The following is a 21,570-nucleotide window of genomic DNA, read 5'->3' on the forward strand; positions in this document are numbered from 1 at the left end:
AGGCTGTGGGGACCATGGTCTCAGGGAACATCTAGCTCAATTGGCATAACATAGTTTATAAAGAATATGTTCTACATTCTACTTTGGTGAGTAGCATTTGTGGCCTTAAAAGCCTGTGAGCAGCCATCTAAGATACTCCACTGGCCTCACACCTTCGGGAGCAAAGAATGAAGAAAATTAAAGATAGAAGGGAAAGATTAGTCCAAAAGACTAATGGACTACATCTACCACAGCCTCCACCAGACCGAGTACAGTAATACTAGGTGGTGCCCAGCTACCATCACTGACTGTTCTGACAGGGATCACAATAGAGAGCCCTGGACAGAGCTGGAGAAAAATGTAGAACAAAATTCTAACTCAAAAAGAAAGACCAGACTTGATGACCTGACAGAGACTGGAGAAACCTGAGAGTATGGCCCCTGGACACCCTTTCAGCTCAGTAATGAGGTCACTCCTGAGGGTTATCCTTCAACCGCAGATTGAACAGGCCTGTGGAACAAAACAAGACTAAAGTGGCACACTAGCCCTGGGGCAGGGACTGAAAGGCAGGAAGGAATAGGAAAGCTGGTAATAGGGAACCCAGGGTTGAGATAGGAGAGTGTTGACATGTCATGGAGTTGTTAACCAGTGTCATAGAACAGTGTGTGCTAACTGATGAGAAACTAGTTTGTTCTGTAAACTTTCATCTGAAGTACAATAAAATCTTTCTATATATATGCATAAACATAGTCATATCCAAGTACTACAGTAAAAATATGTTATTTTTAATCTTTTTATACTTGTGTGTTTTTTAATTTATCCATGAACTCTTATTCCATTCTTTTTTTTTTTTTTTAATTGTGCTTTAGGTGAAAGTTTACAGAGCAAGTTAGTTTCTTGTTAAACAATTAATACACATATGTTTTGTGACATTGTTTGCCAACCCCAGGACGTGTCAACACTCTTCCCTTCTTGACCTTGAATTCCCCATTTTCATTCATCCAGTTTTCCTTTTTCCTCCTGCCTTCTCATCCTTGCCCCTGGGCTGGTGTGCCCATTTAGTCTCATATACGTGGTTGAGCTACATGTGTTACTGTTTGTTTTATACGCCTGTCTAATCTTAGGCAAAAGGGAGAACCTCAGGAGTGTCTTCAGTACTGAGTTAAAAGGGTCTCCGGGGGCCATACTCTTGGGGTTTCTCTCATCTGTGTCAGACCGGTAAGTCTGGTCTTTTTTTGTCAGGTAGAATTTTGTTTTACATTTTTCTCTTCCTCAAACCGGGACTCTCTATTGTGATCCCTGTCAGAGCAGTTGGTGGTAGTAGCTGGGCATCATCTAGTTGTTCTGGACTCAGTCTGGTGGAGGTTGTGGTAGTTGTGGTTCCTTAGTCCTTTGGACTAATCTTTCCCTTATGTCTTTGGTTTATTCATTCTTCTTTGCTCCAAATGGGGTGGGATCAGTAGATGTATCTTAGATGGCCATTCACAAGCTTTTAAGACCCCAGACCCTATTCACCCAAGTAGCATGTAGAACATTTTTTTTTATAAACTGTTAAGCCAGTTGAGCTAGATGTCCCCCAAGACCATGATGCCCAGCCCTCAGCCCAGTAATTCGGTCCCTCAGAGAGTTTGCATGTGTCTATGACTCTTCTATGACTTTTTCTTGGTCAAGTTGTACTGATTTCCTTCTTCTTGTGTACTCTCTTATCCTTCGCCAAAGTCGCCACTTGGCTCTTGTCTAGTTAGTGTTTTTCCCTCACCACCGCTTTCCTCCCTCATACCCGTCAAAGATCCTTTCTTCTGTGTGTAAACCTTTTCCTGAATTTTTATAATAGTGGTCTCATACAGTATTTATCATTTTGTGATTGACTTATTTCACTCAGCATGGTGCCCTCCAGATTTATCCACATTGTGAGGTGTTTCACAGATGCATCGTTGTTCTTTATTGTTGCGTAGTATTCCATTGTGTGTATGTACCATAGCTTGTTTATGCATTCATCTGTTGATGGGCATCTAGGTTGTTTCCATCTTTTTGCTATTGTGAATAATGCTGCAATGAACAGGGGTGTGCGTATGCTTAGTCCTGTGATGGCTTTTATTTCTCCAGGGTATATTCCTAGGAGTGGGATTGCTGGATCATATGGTATTTCTACTTCTAGCTTTTTAAGGAAGCGCTGTATCATTTTCCAAAGTGGTTGTACCATTTTACATTCCCATCAGCAGTGCATAAGGGTTCCAATTTCCCTGCAGCCTCTCCAACATGTGTTTTTTTCTTCTTTTTTTTTTTTTTTTTTGATTAGTGCTAGTGATGTTGGGGTGAGATGGTATCTCGTTGTAGTTTTGACTTGCATTTGTCTGATGACTAGTAATCTCGAGCATTTCCTCATGTGTCTGTTAGCCACCTGAATGGCTTTGGTGAAGTGTCTGTTCATATCCTTTGTGCATTTCTTAATTAGATTATTTTGTCGTAGAAGTGTTAGATTTTCCTATAGATTTTAGAGATTAGACCTTTGTCAGATATGTCATAGCCAAAATTTTTTTCTCAGTATGTAGATTTTCTTTTTACCCTTTTGTTGAAGTCTTTTGATGAGCATAAGTGTTTAGTTTTTAGGAGATCCCGTTTATTTAGCTTAACTGCTAGTGTTTGTGTATCGTTAGTTATGGTTTGTATCCTGTTTATGCCATATATCAGCATTTTTTTCTTCCATGATCTTTGTAGTTTTTGGTTTTATATTTAGGTCTTTGATCCATTTTGAATTGGTTTATGTATACGGTGTGGGCATTCTATTTTTAAGTAAATTTAGCTTGTGGGCTTATCAGCTCTAATTTTAGGGAAATGTCATTTGGGAGGAAGAGTGCTTAAAATACCTAAGGAAAGCAAAAATATGGTTTTATATGGTTTTATATAGTTTTATGGCTAATCTTTAAAATAATGTGTTTAACTTTTTAATATTCCCTAATTTTTAAAATTATTCCCTAGTTATTTCTATCATGTTTTTTTTTTTTTTTTCATTTACCTGAAAAATTAGTTTGTTTCAGAGGGTCATCTCGTGATGCCTCTGTAATTTGTAGATGAACATCCAAAGTGGGAGTGGGATGGGGAGGTGGTATTGTATTCCACTTGTAAGCATATTTGGGAGACTGTGTTATGGAGTGGCAGGTTACAACTGCTTTTTAGTCCAGCTCAGTCGTATGCCATTATGTCCATCTGTAGGCCAAAATCTAACTTATTATTTTACAGGTAAGGGTTTATTAATAGGAAGTAAATTACTTATCTAGTTAAAGAAAAAACAAGGGCGGGGCCAAGATGGCGGACTAGGTGGACGCTACCGCGGATCCCTCTTGCAACAAAGACTCGGAAAAACAAGTGAATCGATCACATACATAACAATCTACGAACTCTGAACAACAAACACAGACTTAGAGACGGAGAACAAACAAATACGGGCAGACAGCGATCGTTTTCAGAACTAGGAGCCAGCGTACCAGGCAGGTGACCTTTGGAAGCCGAGCTGGGGCAGAGCCCGGGGGGGCAGATGGCACAGACAAGGGGCCCAGCCCTACCCCCCCGAACCCATCCCGGGAGGGAGTCTAGCTGGTTGGCGCAGGTGGTGTAGCAGCGCAGCCGGTGGGAGAAGCACCCGGGAGGCAGTGACTGATCTTGGAGCGGGGAGAGCAGCGTCCCAGCCGGGGAGCCGTCCCACCGGGAGTTTGGCAGGAAGCGGGCGTGGCGCGAGCATGGGGATCAGCTATACTTCCCTAAAGCAATGCCGGAGGGGGGCCCAGACGTTCGTGCGGGGGGCGCCCACCCACTTCGCGCGTGGGGCATGGCGCACCAGAGGGAGAAATCCCCGGGAGGAAGTGACAGGTCTTGGAGCGGGGAGAGCAGCGTCCCAGCTGGGGAGCCGTCCCGCTGGGAATTTGGCGAGAGCGGGCGGGGTGTGAGCATGGGGATCAGTTATATTCCCCTGAATTGACCCAGGGGGCGGGCCCACCAGGTCGTGCAGGCGACGCCCACCCAGTTCGCGGGATCGGCGTGGCGCACCGGAGGGAGAAGTCCCCGGGAGGCAGTGACTGGTCTCGGAGCGGGGAGAACAGCGTCCCAGCCGGGGAGCCATCCTGCTGGGAATTTGGCGAGAGCGGGCGGGGTGTGAGCGCGGGGTCCAGTTATATTCCCCTGAATAGACCCCGGGGGCGGACCCAGCCGTTCCTGCGGGCAACTCCCACCCAGTTCGCGCGAGCGGTGCAGCGCACTGGAGGGAGAAGTCCCCGGGAGGAAGTGACTGGTCTTGGAGCAGGGAGAGCAGCGTCCCAGCCGGGGAGCCGTCCCGCTGGGAATTTGGCGAGAGCGGGCGGGGTGTGAGCACGGGGATCAGTTATATTCCCCTGAATAGACCCCGGGGGCGGACCCAGCCGTTCCTGCGGGCAACGCCCACCCAGTTCGCGTGAGCGGTGCGGCGCACCGGAGGGAGAAGTCCCCGGGAGGAAGTGACTGGTCTCGGAGCGGAGAGAGTAGCGTCCCAGCCGGGGAGACGTCCCGCCGGGATTTTGGCGGACGGGGGCGGAGCGTGAACGCGGGGATCAGCTCTATATTCTGTGGTGCTACACTCCTAGCTCTCTGATCCCTCCCCCACCCTCCCCAGGCGGCTCCATTAATATCTGAATACCCTGAGCCAGAGGGAGAATTCAGATAGGGATCTGACTGCATTTTTTTTTAGCTGATTACCTGGAAAATCTAGTTTCCCAGTGATGCCTCGGAGACAGCAGTCCATATCAAACCACATAAAGAAACAGACCATGACAGCTTCTCCAACCCCCCAAACAAAAGAATCAAAATCTTTCCCAAATGAAGATACAATCCTGGAATTATCAGATACAGAATATAAAAAACTAATTTACAGAATGCTTAAAGATATCACAAATGAAATTAGGATAACTGCAGGAAAAGCCAAGGAACACACTGATAAAACTGTTGAAGAACTCAAAAAGATTATTCAAGAACATACTGGAAAAATTAATAAGTTGCAAGAATCCATAGAGAGACAGCATGTAGAAATCCAAAAGATTAACAATAAAATTACAGAATTAGACAACGCAATAGAAAGTCAGAGGAGCAGACTCGAGCAATTAGAATGTAGACTGGGACTTCTGGAGGACCAGGGAATCAACACCAACATAGCTGAAAAAAAATCAGATAAAAGAATTAAAAAAAATGAAGAAACCCTAAGAATCATGTGGGACTCTATGAAGAAGGATAACTTGCGAGTGATTGGAGTCCCAGAACAGGGAGGGGGGACAGAAAAGACAGAGAAAATAGTTGAAGAACTCCTGACACAAAACTTCCCTGACATCATGAAAGACGAAAGGATATCTATCCAAGATGCTCATCGAACCCCATTTAAGATTGATCCAAAAAGAAAAACACCAAGACATATTATCATCAAACTTGCCAAAACCAAAGACAAACAGAAAATTTTAAAAGCAGCCAGGGAGAAAAGAAAGGTTTCCTTCAAGGGAGAATCAATAAGAATAAGTTCAGACTACTCAGCAGAAACCATGCAGGCAGGAAGGGAATGGGATGACGTATACAGAGCACTGAAGGAGAAAAACTGCCAACCAAGGATCATATATCCAGCAAAACTCTCTCTGAAATATGAAGGAGAAATTAAGATATTTACAGATAAACACAAGTTTAGAGAATTTGCAAAAACTAAACCAAGACTGCAAGAAATGCTAAAGGAGATTGTTTGGCCTGATGACCAATAATATCAGGTACCAGCACAATACAAGGTCACGAAACAGAACGTCCTGATATCAACACAACTCAAATAGGGAAAGCACAAAAACAAACAAATTAAGATTAATTCTAAAAAATAAATAAACAATATAATACACATAACAGGAAATCATGGAAATCAATAGATAAACGATCACAATAATCAAAAAGAGGGGCTAAATATAGGAGGCATTGAACTGCCAGATGGAGAGTGAGTGATACAAGGCGATATAGAACGATACAAGTTAGGTTTTTACTTAGAAAAATAGGGGTAAATAATAAGGTAACTACAAAAAGGAATATCAATTCTATAACTCAAGAAAAAAGCCAAGAAAAACGTAACGACTCAACAAACATAAAGTTAAACATTATGAAAATGAGGATCTCACAATCTACTAAGGAAAACGTCTCAGCACAAAAAAGTATGTGGAAAAATGAAATGGCCAGCAACACACATGAAAAGGCATCAAAATGACAGCACTAAAAACTTATTTATCTATAATTACGCTGAATGTAAATGGACTAAATGCACCAATAAAGAGACAGAGAGTCACAGACTGGATAAAGAAACACGATCCATCTATATGCTGCCTACAAGAGACACACCTTAGACTTAGAGACACAAATAAACTAAAACTCCAAGGATGGAAAAAAATACATCAAGCAAATAATAAGCAAAAAAGAAGAGGAGTAGCAATATTAATTTCTGACAAAATAGACTTTAGACTTAAATCCGCCACAAAGGATAAAGAAGGACACTATATAATGATAAAAGGCACAATTGATCAGGAAGACATAACCATATTAAATATTTACGCACCCAGTGACAGGGCTGCAAGATACATTAATCAAATTTTAACAGAATTGAAAAGTGAGATAGACACTTCCACATTTATACTAGGAGACTTCAACACACCACTTTCGGAGAAGGACAGGACATCCAGTAAGAAGCTCAATAGAGACACGGAAGACCTAATTACAACAATCAAGCAACTTGACCTCATAGACTTATACAGAACTCTCCACCCAACTGCTGCAAAATATACTTTTTTTTCTAGTGCACATGGAACATTCTCTAGAATAGACCACATATTAGGTCACAAAACAAATCTGTGCAGAATGCAAAACATCGAAATATTATAAAGCATCTTCTCAGACCACAAGGCAATGAAGCTAGAAATCAATAACAGAAAAACTAGGGAAAAGAAATCAAATACTTGGAAAATGAACAATACCCTCCTGAAAAAAGACTGGGTTATAGAAGACATCAAGGAGGGAATAAGGAAATTCTTAGAAAGCAACGAGAATGAAAATACTTCCTATCAAAACCTCTGGGACACAGCAAAAGCAGTGCTCAGAGGCCAATTTATATTGATAAATGCACACATACAAAAAGAAGAAAGAGCCAAAATTAGAGAACTGTCCCGACAACTTGAACAAATAGAAAGTGAGCAACAAAAGAACCAACCCATCAGGCACCAGAAGAAAACAAATAATAAAAATTAGAGCTGAACTAAATGAATTAGAGAACAGAAAAACAATTGAAAGAATTAACAAAGCCAAAAGCTGGTTCTTGGAAAAAATTAACAAAATTGATAAACCATTGGCTAGACTGACTAAAGAAAAACAGGAAAGGAAACAAATAACCCGAATAAGAAACGAGAAGGACCACATCACAACAGAGCCAAATGAAATTAAAAGAATCATTTCAGATTACTACGTAAAATTATACTCTAACAAATTTGAAAACCTAGAAGAAATGGATAAATTCTTGGAAAATTACTACCTACCTAAACTAACACATTCAGAAGTAGAACAACTAAATAGACCCATAACAAAAAAAGAGATTGAAATGGTAATCAAAAAACTTCCAACAAAAAAAAGTCCTGGCCCAGATGGCTTCACTGCAGAGTTCTACCAAACCTTCAGAGAAGACCTAACACCACTACTATTGAAGGTATTTCAAAGCATAGAAAAAGACGGAATACTACCCAACTCATTCTATGAAGCTACCATCTCACTGATACCAAAACCAGGTAAAGACATTACAAAAAAAGAAAATTTTAGACCTATATCCCTCATGAACATAGATGCAAAAATCCTCAACAAAATTCTAACCAATAGAATCCAACAACACATCAAAAAAATAATTCACCCTAATCAAGTGGGATTTATACCAGGTATGCAAGGCTGGTTTAATATCAGAAAAACCATTAATGTAATCCATCACATAAATAAAACAAAAGATAAAAACCATATGATCTTATCAATAGGTGCAGAAAAGGCATTTGACAAAGTTCAACACCTATTTATGATAAAAACTCTTACCAAAATAGGAATTGAAGGAAAATTCCTCAACATAATAAAGGGCATCTATGCAAAGCCAACAGCCAATATCACTCTAAATGGAGAGAACCTGAAAGCATTTCCCTTGAGAACGGGAAGCAGACAAGGATGCCCTTTATCACCACTCTTATTCAACATCATACTTGAAGTCCTAGCCAGGGCAATTGGGCTAGACAAAGAAATAAAGGGTATCCAGATTGGCAAGGAGGAAGTAAAGCTATCACTATTTGCAGATGACATGATCGTATACACGGAAAACCCTAAGGAATCCTCCAGAAAACTACTGAAACTAATAGAAGAGTTTGGCAGAGTCTCAGGTTATAAAACAAACATACAAAAATCACTTGGATTCCTCTACATCAACTAAAAAGAACACCGAAGAGGAAATCACCAAATCAATACCATTCACAGTAGCCCCCAAGAAGATAAAATACTTAGGAATAAATCTTACCAAGGATGTAAAAGACCTATAGAAAGAAAACTATAAAACTCTGCTACAAGAAATTCAAAAGGACATACTTAAGTGGAAAAACATACCCTGCTCATGGATAGGAACACTTAACATAGTAAAAATGTCTATTCTACCAAAAGCCATCTATACATATAACGCACTTCCAATTCAAATACCAATGTCATATTTTAAGGGTATAGAGAAACAAATTACTAATTTCATATGGAAGGGAAAGAACCCCCGGATAAGCAAAGCATTACTGAAAAAGAAGAAGAAAGTGGGAGGCCTCACTCTACCTGATTTCAGAAGCTATTATACAGCCACAGTAGTCAAAACAGCCTGGTACTGGTACAACAACAGGTACATAGACCAATGGAACAGAATTGAGAACCCAGATATAAATCCATCCATGTATGAGCAGCTGATATTTGACAAAGGACCAGTGTCAGTCAATTGGGGAAATGATAGTCTTTTTAACAAATGGTGCTGGCATAACTGGATATCCATTTGCAAAAGAATGAAACAGGACCCATATCTCACACCATGCACAAAAACTAACTCCAAGTGGATCAAAGACCTAAACATAAAGACTGAAACGATAAAGATCATGGAAGAAAAAATAGGGACAACCCTAGGAGCCCTAATACAGGGCATAAACAGAATACAAAACATTACCAAAAACAATGAAGAGAAACCAGGTAACTGGGAGCTACTAAAAATCAAACACCTATGCTCATCTAAAGACTTCACCAAAAGAGTAAAAAGACCACCTACAGACTGGGAAAGAATATTCAGCTATGACATCTCAGACCAGCACTTGATCTCTAAAATCTACATGATTCTGTCAAAACTCAACCACAAAAAGACAAACAACCCAATCAAGAAGTGGGCAAAGGATATGAACACACATTTCTCTAAAGAAGATATTCAGGCAGCCAACAGATACATGAGAAAATGCTCCCGTTCATTAGCCATTAGAGAAATGCAAATTAAAACTACGATGAGATTCCATCTCACACCAACTAGACTGGCATTAATCCAAAAAACACAAAATAATAAATGTTGGAGAGGCTGCGGAGAGATTGGAACTCTCATACACTGCTGCTGGGATTGTAAAATGGTACAACCACTTTGGAAATCCATCTGGCGTTATCTTAAACAGTTAGAAATAGAACTACCATACAACCCAGAAATCCCATTCCTCGGACTATACCCTAGAGATACAAGAGCCTTCACACAAACAGATATATGCACACCCATGTTTTTTGCAGCTCTGTTTACAATAGCAAAAAGCTGGAAGCAACCAAGATGTCCGTCAACGGATGAATGGGTAAATAAATTGTGGTATATTCACACAGTGGAATACTACGCATCAATAAAGAACAGTGACGAATCTCTGAAACATTTCATAACTTGGAGGAATCTGGAAGGCATTATGCTGAGTGAAATGAGTCAGAGGCAAAAGGACAAATATTGTATAAGACCAGTATTATAAGATCTTGAGAAATAGAAAAAACGGAGAAGAACACATACTTTTGTGGTTACAAAGGGGGGAGGGAGGGAGGGAGGGAGAGGGTTTTTTATTGATCAATCAGTAGATAAGAACTGCTTTGGGCGAAGGGAAAGACAACACTCAATACAAGGAAGGTCAGCCTAATTGGACTGGACTAAAAGCAAAGAGGTTTCTGGGATAAAATGAAAGCTTCAAAGGTCAGCGGAGCAGGGGCTGGGGTCTGGGGAACATGGTTTGAGGGGACTTCTAAGTCAATGGGCAAAATAATTCTATTATGAAAACATTCTGCATCCCACTTTGAATTGTGGCGCCTGGGGTCCTAAATGCCAACAAGCGGCCATCTAAGATACATCAATTGGTCTCAACCCACCTGGAGCAAGGGCAAAGGAAGAACACCAAGGTCACACGACAACTAAGAACCCAAGAGACAGAAAGGGCCACGTGAACCAGAGACCTACATTATCCTGAGACCAGAAGAACTAGTTGGTGCCCGGCCACAATCGATGTCTGCCCTGTTAGGGAGCACAACAGACAACTCCTGAGGGAGCAGGAGACCAATGGGATACAGACCCCAAATTCTCATAAAAAGACCATACCTAATGGTATGACTGCGACTAGAGGAATCCCAGAGACAATGCTCCCCAGAACTTCTGATGGCACAGGACAGGAACCATCCCCGAAGACAACTCATCAGGCGTGAAAAGGACTGGTCAGCGGGGGGGAGAGAGATGCTGATGAAGAGTGAGCTAATTAAATCAGGTGGACACTGGAGAGTGTGTTGGCAACTCTTGACGGGAGGGGGGATGGGAAGATAGAGAGAGAGGGAAGATGGCAAAATTGGCACGAAACGAGAGACTGAAAGGACTGACTGAATAGGGGGAGAGCACGTGGGAAAAGGGAGTAAGATGTATGTAAACCTACATGTGACAGACTGATTGGAATGGTAAATGTTCACTTGAAGCTTAATAAAAATTAATTAAAAAAAAGAGAAAACAAAAGGGAAGTATACATTCTTAGAACTGTGTGTGCATTATTGAAAGCTTTATGTTACATGGAGACATGACTCAAACTACAATGAACTAAAACTTTTTTTTCTAAAAGCTTTGGCAAAAAAAAGGAAAAGGAAGGTTTTTATATTGTCTCTTTATAGGGTCGCTATGAGTTGCAATCGACTTGACGGCACTGGGTGGGTTTCCAGATAAAGTTATTGGTTATTAGTGATAAAAGCCTTTCTCAGGAAAAAGATCAGATCCTTTTAAAAGGACAAAAATTTTGTACTTCAGTGTTTAATAAATTGGTAAATGGTATGCTTATCTAATGTTGTTTGAAACTTTTTTTAACTAGAGTAGCCCTTTCTATAAATGTATATGTATTAGAAATCTACTCTGTTAATTTTAAGCTTGTCTGCTAGTAGCTGCTGCTAAAAGGCCCCAAAACCACTGTTCAGAGATTTTTTTCATGAATATACAGTTTATGTATTAGTATTTGTTTATGATTTATTTATAATGTCATTTATATACAATACGTTAACATTATAATTTTTATATTACATTTTATTGATCAGAAAACCAAAATCGAATCCACTGCATTTGAGTTGATCCAAACTCATAATAATCCTATAGGACAGAGTAGAACTGCCCCCTAGGGTTTCCAAGGCTGTAAATCTTTATGAAAACTGACTGCTATATCTTTTTCTAGAGGCAGGAGCAGCTGATAGGTTCGAACCACTCATTGACTTTTCAGTTAGTGGCCGGACACTTTAACCACTGTGCCACCCACTGTAGAATATGTTAGCCTGAAGAAAAACTGGATATGGTAGTTGAGTTCATAGTCTTTTTTAGTGTGTTCTAGAAATTACAATGAAATCTGACGTACATTTGTTTAGAAAAACTTGGGAAGTGGTCTGTTTTTAAGAAAATGTGGAATAGGAGAAAGAAGATCAACTTTTAAGAGTGAGGTTGACCAGGATTTAAATCTTGGCTCTTCCACTTTCTAGCAGTGGCATTTCAGGCAAATTATATTACATTCTTGAGCCTCTCTGTCTTGTTAAAGTGGGCATAATAATTTCACCTTCATAGAGTTTGGTGACAATTAGATGGTAAAATGTCAAAGCAGTTTATTTAATGCAATACTTGTAGATTATAGTCATTCAGTAACTGTTCCATTCATCAATGAAGTTTTAATTCTTTGCAAACCAGCTTTGAAATGTTACCTCAGAATGGTTTTCAACAGCCTTGAACATAGTTACATTAATCTTTCTTGTGAGGAAGAAGAAAATGATTGGGTGAGACCTGAATATTATAAATGCTAGTAATATAAGGCAGTATTATGATAGAAAACCATCAGTGGAGTTTATTCAAAAATAATTTAATGCTCTAATTTAGGATTTATGGAATAAAGTATTTTATTGCCTATTTTATGAGTCAGAATCTACTCGACGGCAATGGATTTGGTTTGATATACCAAAAAGAGCCCCTAACCCTTTGCCGTCGAGTGGATTTCGAATCATAGCGGCTCTGTAGGACAGAGTTGAACTGCCTGTAGGGCTTCCAAGGAGTACCTGGTATATTCAAACTCCTGAATTTTTGGTTAGCAGCCAAACTCTTAACCACTGCCACCAGGGTTTCCAGGACATTGTATAGAGTTTATTTGAATTTTATTAACATGTGCATAGGTCTAAAGAACTCCAAAAGGAGCCCTGGTAACTCAGTGGTTAAGTGATCTGGCTGTTAACCTGAAAGGTTGGCAGTTTGAACCCACCAGCCACTCTGCAGGAGAAAAGACCTGGTGATCTGCTCCCATAAACATTAGAACCTAGGAAAACTTACAGGACAGTTCTGCTCTGTCCTATAGGATCCCTATGAGTCGGATTCTGCTCAACGGCACACAGCAACAACTAACAGTCCAGGAGTGGGGGATGAAATGCGTGTGTCAAGGATTATGCTTTTCCAGTAGGAAAGCCTGTTAAACTGAAAACTAACATTTAAATTAAAAAAATGTTGAATTTATTGTACTTTAGTACATGAGTTTATTTCCTGAATTTTAGGTATTTTATATATTTTCCTCTAAAACATTTTAAATGATGCAAACTAGATTATAACTTTAAGTTATAAGGACATAGACATAAAAATTTGTTCTCAAAAACACAAGTTAGCAGTAATCTTTATGCAACAAAAGAATGAAAACTAGATTACTACATGTATTAGCTAGTTATTTCTGTGTCACAAATTATTCCACAAATTGGAGACTTGAAACAATAAACATTATCTCATACCATTTCTATGGGTCAGAAATCTGGGAGTGGCTCAGCTGGGTGGTACTTGCTCAGGGTTGCTCATGAGGTTTTAATCAGTGTGTCAACCAAGACTGCAGTTATCTGAAGGCTTAACTAGGGCTGAAGGATACACTTCCAAAATAATTCCCTCACAAGGTGCCGATTATTGGCAGAGGCCTCAGTTCTTTCCCATATGGGTCTCTCCATGGTCTCCGTAAGTGTCCTCACACATGATACAGAGCATGCAATCCAAGAGAGAGGGCAGTGTGAAACATAAAATGTGTTTTAATGACCTAGTCTTACAAGTCACATACCGTCATTTCTGCCATATTTTGTTAGATGTGAGTCAGAGTACAGCCCACACTGAAAGGGAGGGGGATTAGCCTCCATCTCTTGAAAAGAGGATTGTCAAGAATTTGTGGACATATTTTCAAACCAGTACACTGCATGTATTTTTTTATGTGTGTTTGGAGCCAGGAAAGGGAAGGATTAATTCGTAATGTTTGGCTTCTTTATAGGACACTGCCTTAGGAAAACCACGGGAGGTGTTTCGACTTCCTGAAGATTTGACTGTGTATGACAGTCGCCTTTGTGCATCTATTCATTTTACGTCTTCTACCTGGGTCACCTTATCAGATGGGACTGGAAGATTGTATCTCATTGCAACAGATGAACGTGGAAATAACACTTCTGAAAAATGGGAGGTGAGGATGTTTTAAAAATTGTTTTAGACGTCTTAAGCAAAGTCCAGAAAGTATATATAAGTTAGAACTCACTTATTTTTAAATAGGAGCCCTGGTGGCACAATGGTTAAGCGCCTGCCTGCTAACCGAAAGGTCGATGGTTTGAAGCCACCAGCTGCCCCACGGAGAAAGATGTGGCAGTCTGCTTCCGTAAAGATTTACAGCACTGGAAACCCCATTGAGCAGTTCTGCCATGTTCTATGGGGTCACTCTGAGTCGAAATCCACGCAACGGCAATGGATTTGGTTTGGCTTTTGGTATTTTGAAATAACACTTTTCAAGGATAGATTAAGTGTGATCTCTTGGTTTTCATGATATATGAAGTTTTAAATCTCTTTTTCTTTAGTTAAATTATATATATATGTATCTTTTACAAGACTGATATGTTGATTGTGGATCCATTCCTGTTTTGATCTGTGATCGTCGCAGTTACCAAGAATTGCATTCGTTTATTTAGCAAATACTTGCTGAGTGGTTTTTATGTTAAAACAATGCCCGAAGCATTGACATTGACTTCCTGAAGAGCTGACCAAAGAATTACATTGGGATAGTTTTTCTCTTCTACCTTCATGCTAGATTTGCTAGTGTGTTTACATTAGTCAGATGGTTTACCAGAATATTCTCTACTTAGAAAAATGTATTAAATGTAAATATAGTTATATACCAAAGTCTAAGATGACATTTTTTTTTTTAATTAAATTTAAATCTGGAGAGGAGGTTAGGATTTTAAGAGTAATAAGAAATTGCTTTCTTCATGAGCTACAGTTTTTGAAAGTAGAAAATAATACTGGGTTGATAATTGAAGAATTTATTTCTTTCAGCTTTGAATTATACTATTAAGTATATTTTTATACTGCTACATTCTAAATTTCAGCAGGTAGCCTTTAGCTCTGGGTGTATAAAGCGTTAAAGACTTAATAGATTTACATCTCATAAAATATTTTTTCCAGATCAACAAATGTCCGTAAAAACAGGCTTAAATTATTTGAGAAAAACCAGTAAGGCCTTAGGAGCAAATGGTTTACCTATCTTACTAAAATTACACTGAGTGGGTTACCTATCCTACTCAATTGTAGTATGTTCAAAAAACTGAGCAGAAAAAACCTACAGTAAACCAGAACAACAATAACTTGTGTATAGAAGCTGTTTGCACTCCTAGCTTCCAATAAGTATTATCTGGACACTGATATTTTCTGCTGTGGCCTCTAGTAATAACTTTATGTTTTTTAGTAAGGCAATGTGGTCATAACACAGCTACCTGAAAAGGTTGGAAGAGGTTTTGAGATTGACTGGGAGAAGAGAGATGAATAAGAATTTACTTATTATCAAGCTGAGTGGATTCTCTTGGCTTTACAGGTAGAATAGCAAAGACAGACTGACCCAGGTCACCTTCAGCGTAAAAGTAATACCACACATTCCACCAGAAGGAGATTCATGTGGGTTTATAATTCTTTTTGCTTCTCCTGTATGTATCTCCTTGTCACTTATTAGGTCTCCAATATATATTTTTTTATTCAGTGAAAAGTTTAAGTCTACTTTATGCTGTCCTCATTATACACTGCAGTAATGAAATAAGCGTGTCTCTGGTGTTTTCAGTTAGCAATTTTGACTGGACATTGGGGTTAGTGAGGTGAGAAGAATATTGCAGAATATTGATCGCTTTAGGAGAAACAACTTAGGTGAGTTTCTGGAGTTTTGGAGGAATTGGTCTTTTTTTTTTTTTTGATCTAATAGAGGGAGCTAGAGGTGGGAGTAATTGCGGGACATGATAGGTTAAAAGGGGGCCAAGGGTGGTGGCGATGACCGAAATGTAGAAATGTGCTTTCCAAATATGTTGCCTCTAATGTGATGGTGCTGTATATTAACAGTATCACAGTTCAGATACTGACCTTGCTCAGAAGACTGGAAAATTCAGCATAATAAGTTTTATAAGTCCAGGCATCTACTCGGATTTCATTCCAGTCTCTCTTATTCAGGTGAGAGAGAAGGAAAAAGAGGAAACAAACCTGGCAATACTTTTTGATTCTCACTTGCCCTTCCTCTTCTTTGTCTCTCATAACCCATTGGTGTAGAGTTGATTCCGACTCGTCATGACACTATTAGACAGAATAGAACTGCCCCATACGATTTCCAAGGCCATAATCTTTATGGAAGCAGACTGCCGTATCTTTCTCCCATGGAGCGACTGGTGGGTTCGAACCACCGACCTTTTGGTTCACAGCTGAGCACTTAACCACTGCACCACCAGGGCTCGGCTCCTTTTTATCTCCCATAGTCTCCCCAAAAGCAAAACCCAATCAACCAACCGAAAACCTGTCTTCGTCTGTCATCCCTGTTATCAGTAGTGGAGGGTTGTTTATTTTTTCTTTCTGCTTATGGAAACCTTTAGAATAGATTCCAGAGATTTACTATTTGAATAATTTTGGCAGAAGTTCCCAAACACGTAGGCAAATAGATGACTTTAAAGTAAACTTTTCATTACAAGTCTTTCAAGAGGGAGCAGGTAAGAGGGAATTTAAATACACATTTAAAAAAGAGAGAGATGCTGTTTCTAATAAGGTGTTTTTTCAACTATTCATTTTTCTCTAGTTATTTATTTGAAAAATCTTGTTTACAAGTCTCAAAAATCCTATTTAGCATTCATGCTAATGAAATATCTATTGCTTTAGATTGTGTTCTTGGTATAAAAAAGAATTTTATAGGATTTTGTGTAACTGTGTGTATGCTACTTAGATTTACTTTTTTTAAAGCAACTTCAGGATTGTGTTTTAAATAGCATGTGTTGAGTTATGTCTTTTGAAGGCAAATGGGCCCTTTTGTTTTTGAGAAAATAAAGTTTAACAGTGATTTGCTCTGCAGTTCCTTTGACTCTTAATTCTGTAAACAAGTCAAAAAACAATATAAAACCAATAGAGAAAAAGCATGTACATAAGCATGCACACATAAACACCCACACAGTTTCCAGAAAGGAAGAGGGAGAAAGCAGAACTAGATCATATATGAGTCAGGGGAAGAGTTGGAGAATGAATGTTGACCGGCTCCTGTGTCTTCACTTCTACTTCTCATTCTCCTTTAGATACTTTTTCATGCCCTAGTGTTTTCTTTGTTTTTAAGCCAAGAGTACTGATCATTTTTCTGTTATCCAAATAGATATTTTTTAAAAGCTTTCTTAAGGGACATTACTCAGTGTTGCCACCTTTATCCAAAGGCTTTTTTTTTTTCTTTTTTTAATTTTTGTATTCCTTGTATATTCACATTGATTGTTGGATTGTTAGAATTCTGTCGTATTCCCTCTACATTCATGTAATATGTACATTTTTGTGTTTGTAATCTTTTTTTGTAGATCATGTTTAATGAAGAACTTGGGAGTCCTTTTATCATAATTCACAGTATCTCATTGCTAAAAGATGAAGAACATTCAATAGCTACCCTTCTTCTTCGAATAGAAAAGGAGGAATTGGATATGAAAGGAAGTGGTTTCTATGTTTCTTTGGAATGGGTCACTATCAGTAGGAAAAATAAAGGTAAAATATAAAAGAATTCTGACTCTTTCTGTGGTGGTTGTCCTCATTTCATAGGTTTTAAAATGCAAGGCTGTCTCTAAATGTTGTTGGCACTTTCTTGGTCATTATATTATGATTCTAGGACCTGCCAGCTGATGAACTGAGTGATTTCTGTAGTTAAGTTCTCAGGTATGGATAACAGAAAAAAATAGTAGTGTGCCTTCATAGTCAGTTGTATGTTTTGTATAAAAAGAGATATTATTACATAGTTTTTGAAGAATTTAAAATGTATATATTAATATATACAAATATTCTTACACAAGAATTTATATATATATAAATTAAATTAACCATAAATTACAGTTCAATTTAATATAAATACTTAGTTGGAAATGAGTACCTTTATTTCATTAAATCACAACTGTGATTTTTTTAAAGTCGAACTGAACTTTGTTGTTTACTTCTACCCTCAGGAAGATTGTTATTTTTTCTCATTCAGAGTGCTTCCAGGTGTAGAAAAGTCCTGACCTGCAGAAAAGTCTGTTTGAAGCTGTCTGTCTAGCTTCTAACTTGGGCACTTTTCTCCTCTATTAATTAGGATTCCCTTAATAGTGTGGACTTGTTCTTTGCCAGTGCTTAGTTCTTACTGACTCACTATGTGTATTTTTTCTGTAGTCAAGAACTAAGGGAGCTTGTTTCCATGATGGCTTTTCTCTTTGTCTCAGCAATTTTTATTAACTTATTTATTACTTTATTTGTTTATTACTTATTTGACTTGACAATTTTAAATTATTATTTATCCCTATGGAAAAATATTTTATTTACACTAGCTGCAAGTTTACAATCTGACAAAGGCTCTTAGTAGATGTTTCCTAATAGACCTCTCTATGTTATTTTAAAACTGTCCTTCCCTCCCTTTCTGTCTCTCTATATGGCAGAATAGTTTTTAACTAAGCTGAACAAATCTCTCATATTTGTTCTTTGAAGTATTTAATATGATTTGTTTGTTCTTTTTCCCCCAGTGTAGATGTTTTATCTCTTGAGGAGCAGAGTAACAAACTTTTAGATTAGGGGTTGGCAAACTTTTTCTGTAAAAGGCCAGATGGTAAATACTTCAGGCTTTGTGGACTATATGATCTCTGTCACAACTACTCAACTGTGCCAGTGTGGCACAAAAGCAGCCATTGATGACACAAAAATGAGTGAGCATCACTGTGTTTCAATAATGCTGTATTTGTAGACACTGAAATTGGAATTTCATATCATTTTACATGTAATTAAGTATTCTTTGGATTTTTTTTCCAACCATTTAAAAATGTAAAATTCATTCTTAGTTTTCAGGCCGTACAAAAAAAGGCAGAGATTCTGATTGGGGCCACAGGCCATAATTTCTTGAACCCTGCTTTAGATAATATAAGGAGTCCCTGGGTGGTACAAACAGTTAAGGACTTGACTTCGAGTTGAAAGGTTGGCAGTTCGAACCCACCCAGAGGTGCCTTGAAAGATGGGCGTAGTGATCTTCCGAAAGGTCACAGCTTTGAAAACCCTGCACACATGGGGTCGCTATAAGGGAATTGACTCAACAGCAACTAACAATAAAAAAATACGCTTTAGCTAATAGAAACTTTAATCTTTTTGTTAAGGTGTGCACTGTAACATCTTAAAAAGAGAAATCTTCGTGCACATTCCTCCTCTCTTTCTCCAGGACACTTGACCTCAGTCCACAATAACTTTCATTAGATTACCTCAGAACACAAAGACTCTGTTGTAGCTCTGTCACCTCCATTCTCTTCATCTTCGCTTCCTTGGCTCAACTGGTTTCTCCCGAGGTTATAACTGTAGAAACATTAATTTTCTGTGGATAACATTATCTTTCTTTACTCAATGTCTAGTTTTTCCCTGCCACGCTCCTGTATTACTAATATAGTTGTTCTACTCTTCCTTTTTCAAATTAACCTAACAGAGCAGTGTTTCCTAAGCTATGTTTAGTGGAACACTTGACAAATTATATTTTGTGATAAAGTAAGTTTGAAATGTGGAATACAAGGTTCCCATTAAACATTATGCATATTGAAATTTCTGAGCCCCCCCCCCCAAAAAAAATTGCAGCATCTCACAGCCTTATTTTACAATGGAATTCATTTTTTGAGACGCATCTGTTATTTTTTGTTCCACACATGTTGGCAATAGCCACCCTAGAAAATAAAAGTGTCAAATTTTGGGCTCTTTAAAGATAGGTAGGACTGTTTGCCCTGCATGTACGGTCTCTTACGTAGGGAGAAAGTATGGGAGTTTTTAGTTCAGTCATGAAATTCCAAGCCTATTCTTAAATATTTATGAAATGAATGAATGTAGGTGAGGATTTAGAGTTAAAAGAATGATAGAGACGAACAGGCTGTATTATTACTGTATTATTATATAGAACTCATATGACACTGAGTTGTAATTTTTGACTATTCAATATGAAATTTACAAGTCAGTCCACTTTAACAGAGTAACAGAGTGTAAGTAAAGGTATGAATGGACTCACCTGAAATGTTTGAGTATTTTTTAAAAGAAAAAATAACCAATTTTCACAGGAGAATAAAATCATTTAATGTACCTAATCAGCTGAAATATGTGAATACTTTTAAGGAAAAAGTAACCTATTTTCATAGGAGAATAAATTCAGTTAATATACCTAAAACTTTTAGGATCCAATTAATTGTTTATATCTCTAAATGTTTAAGTGCCATTATTTGATGACAATAGGCATGTAGATTTCTGAGTGTGTATGAAACTCATTTTTATTATGAACATATTTCATTTTAAGAAAACACCTAATCAATGCCTGGAACAGGCAGAAAAGTAGTCCACAGCACACTTTTCCCTTTATGTTCAATTTGTGGCTTTTGCCAGAAGATGTACCTTCTATACATACCTGCTGGGAAGCTGGATAGGCTGTTGTCAAGGAAAAGCTGATACTCCAGTTCAGCCCATCACTTTCAAAGCCTAGAGTACTGCTGTTCAATAGAACCTTCTGGAGATGGATGTGTTTTCTAAGTGTGCCGTTCAGTACGGTAGCTGCTAGCCATTTGTGGCTTTTGAGCATTTGAATTGTGGCTAGTGTGATTGAGGAACTGAATTCTTAATTTTACTTAAATACGTACTTACAGCTGCTAGTTCCTACAGTATTGGATGGCACAACTTAAAGCAAGCAAATTTCATCAGACCCAATATTTAAAAATAAGAACTTATTTTCACAGTTCAAGTTGTAAAGTTTTTATTCTTATGAAAAGATTATAAATAGTGTGCCTTTTAATGCTAAATTTAAAGTATTTCATTTTAATTAACATGAATATACAGATATTTTCATAATAAAGTTATTTCTAATATTTTGTTCAAAAATGCTTTATTTTCCCACAGATAATAAAAAATATGAAATAATTAAGCGTGACATTCTCCGTGGAAAGTCAGTGCCACATTATGCTGCTCTTGAGCCCAGTGGAAATGGTCTAATGATTGTTTCTTACAAGTCCTTCCAGTTTGTTCAAACTGGTCAGGATCTTGAAGAAAATAAGAATGAAAACATGTCAGAAAAAATCAAAGGTAATATTACTTATCATCTTCATAGAGCTTGTGTATATGTATGTGCATACATATTTATGTCTGTTTTATCTTCCCGGTTAGGTTATGGGTTCTACCAGGGCAAGATTTAGATGCTTCTTTTTTTTTCCTTTATGTTTCCCAGAAGAGTGTTTTGTAAACTATACCAAGTACATAGTGTGACCGATTTAATAATTTTGTAATTGCAAAAATGTTTTTTAAAAATCTGCACATTAACTTACCTAGTTCTATGTTTAATAAATGTTTATTGAATAAATAATGTCTGTGTGCTGAAGGTGTTTATTTGAGAAGCCAGTATGTTATTGGTATTGATGGGAAGTTTATGATTTTTAATTCTTTAAAATAAGCTAAACTTGACTTATTATTGGTATATACTAAGG

The 21,570-nt window shown here is 38.2% G+C and overlaps 1 protein-coding gene across 2 annotated transcripts in view; it reads left to right on the forward strand.

Moving 5' to 3' along the window:
• The window catches only part of NUDCD1 (NudC domain containing 1), an 81,885-nt gene that overhangs the window by 27,648 nt on the left and 32,667 nt on the right, over window positions 1-21,570 (forward strand). For both annotated transcript variants that reach the window (XM_049854580.1, XM_049854581.1), the window contains exons 3-5: window positions 13,857-14,042; window positions 17,425-17,605; window positions 20,990-21,172. In XM_049854580.1, the coding sequence (XP_049710537.1) occupies window positions 13,857-14,042; window positions 17,425-17,605; window positions 20,990-21,172 (550 nt within the window). The remainder of the gene's footprint in view (window positions 1-13,856; window positions 14,043-17,424; window positions 17,606-20,989; window positions 21,173-21,570) is intronic.

This window comes from Elephas maximus, chromosome 15 (assembly GCF_024166365.1).
Source record: "Elephas maximus indicus isolate mEleMax1 chromosome 15, mEleMax1 primary haplotype, whole genome shotgun sequence".
Lineage (NCBI taxonomy): Eukaryota > Metazoa > Chordata > Mammalia > Proboscidea > Elephantidae > Elephas > Elephas maximus.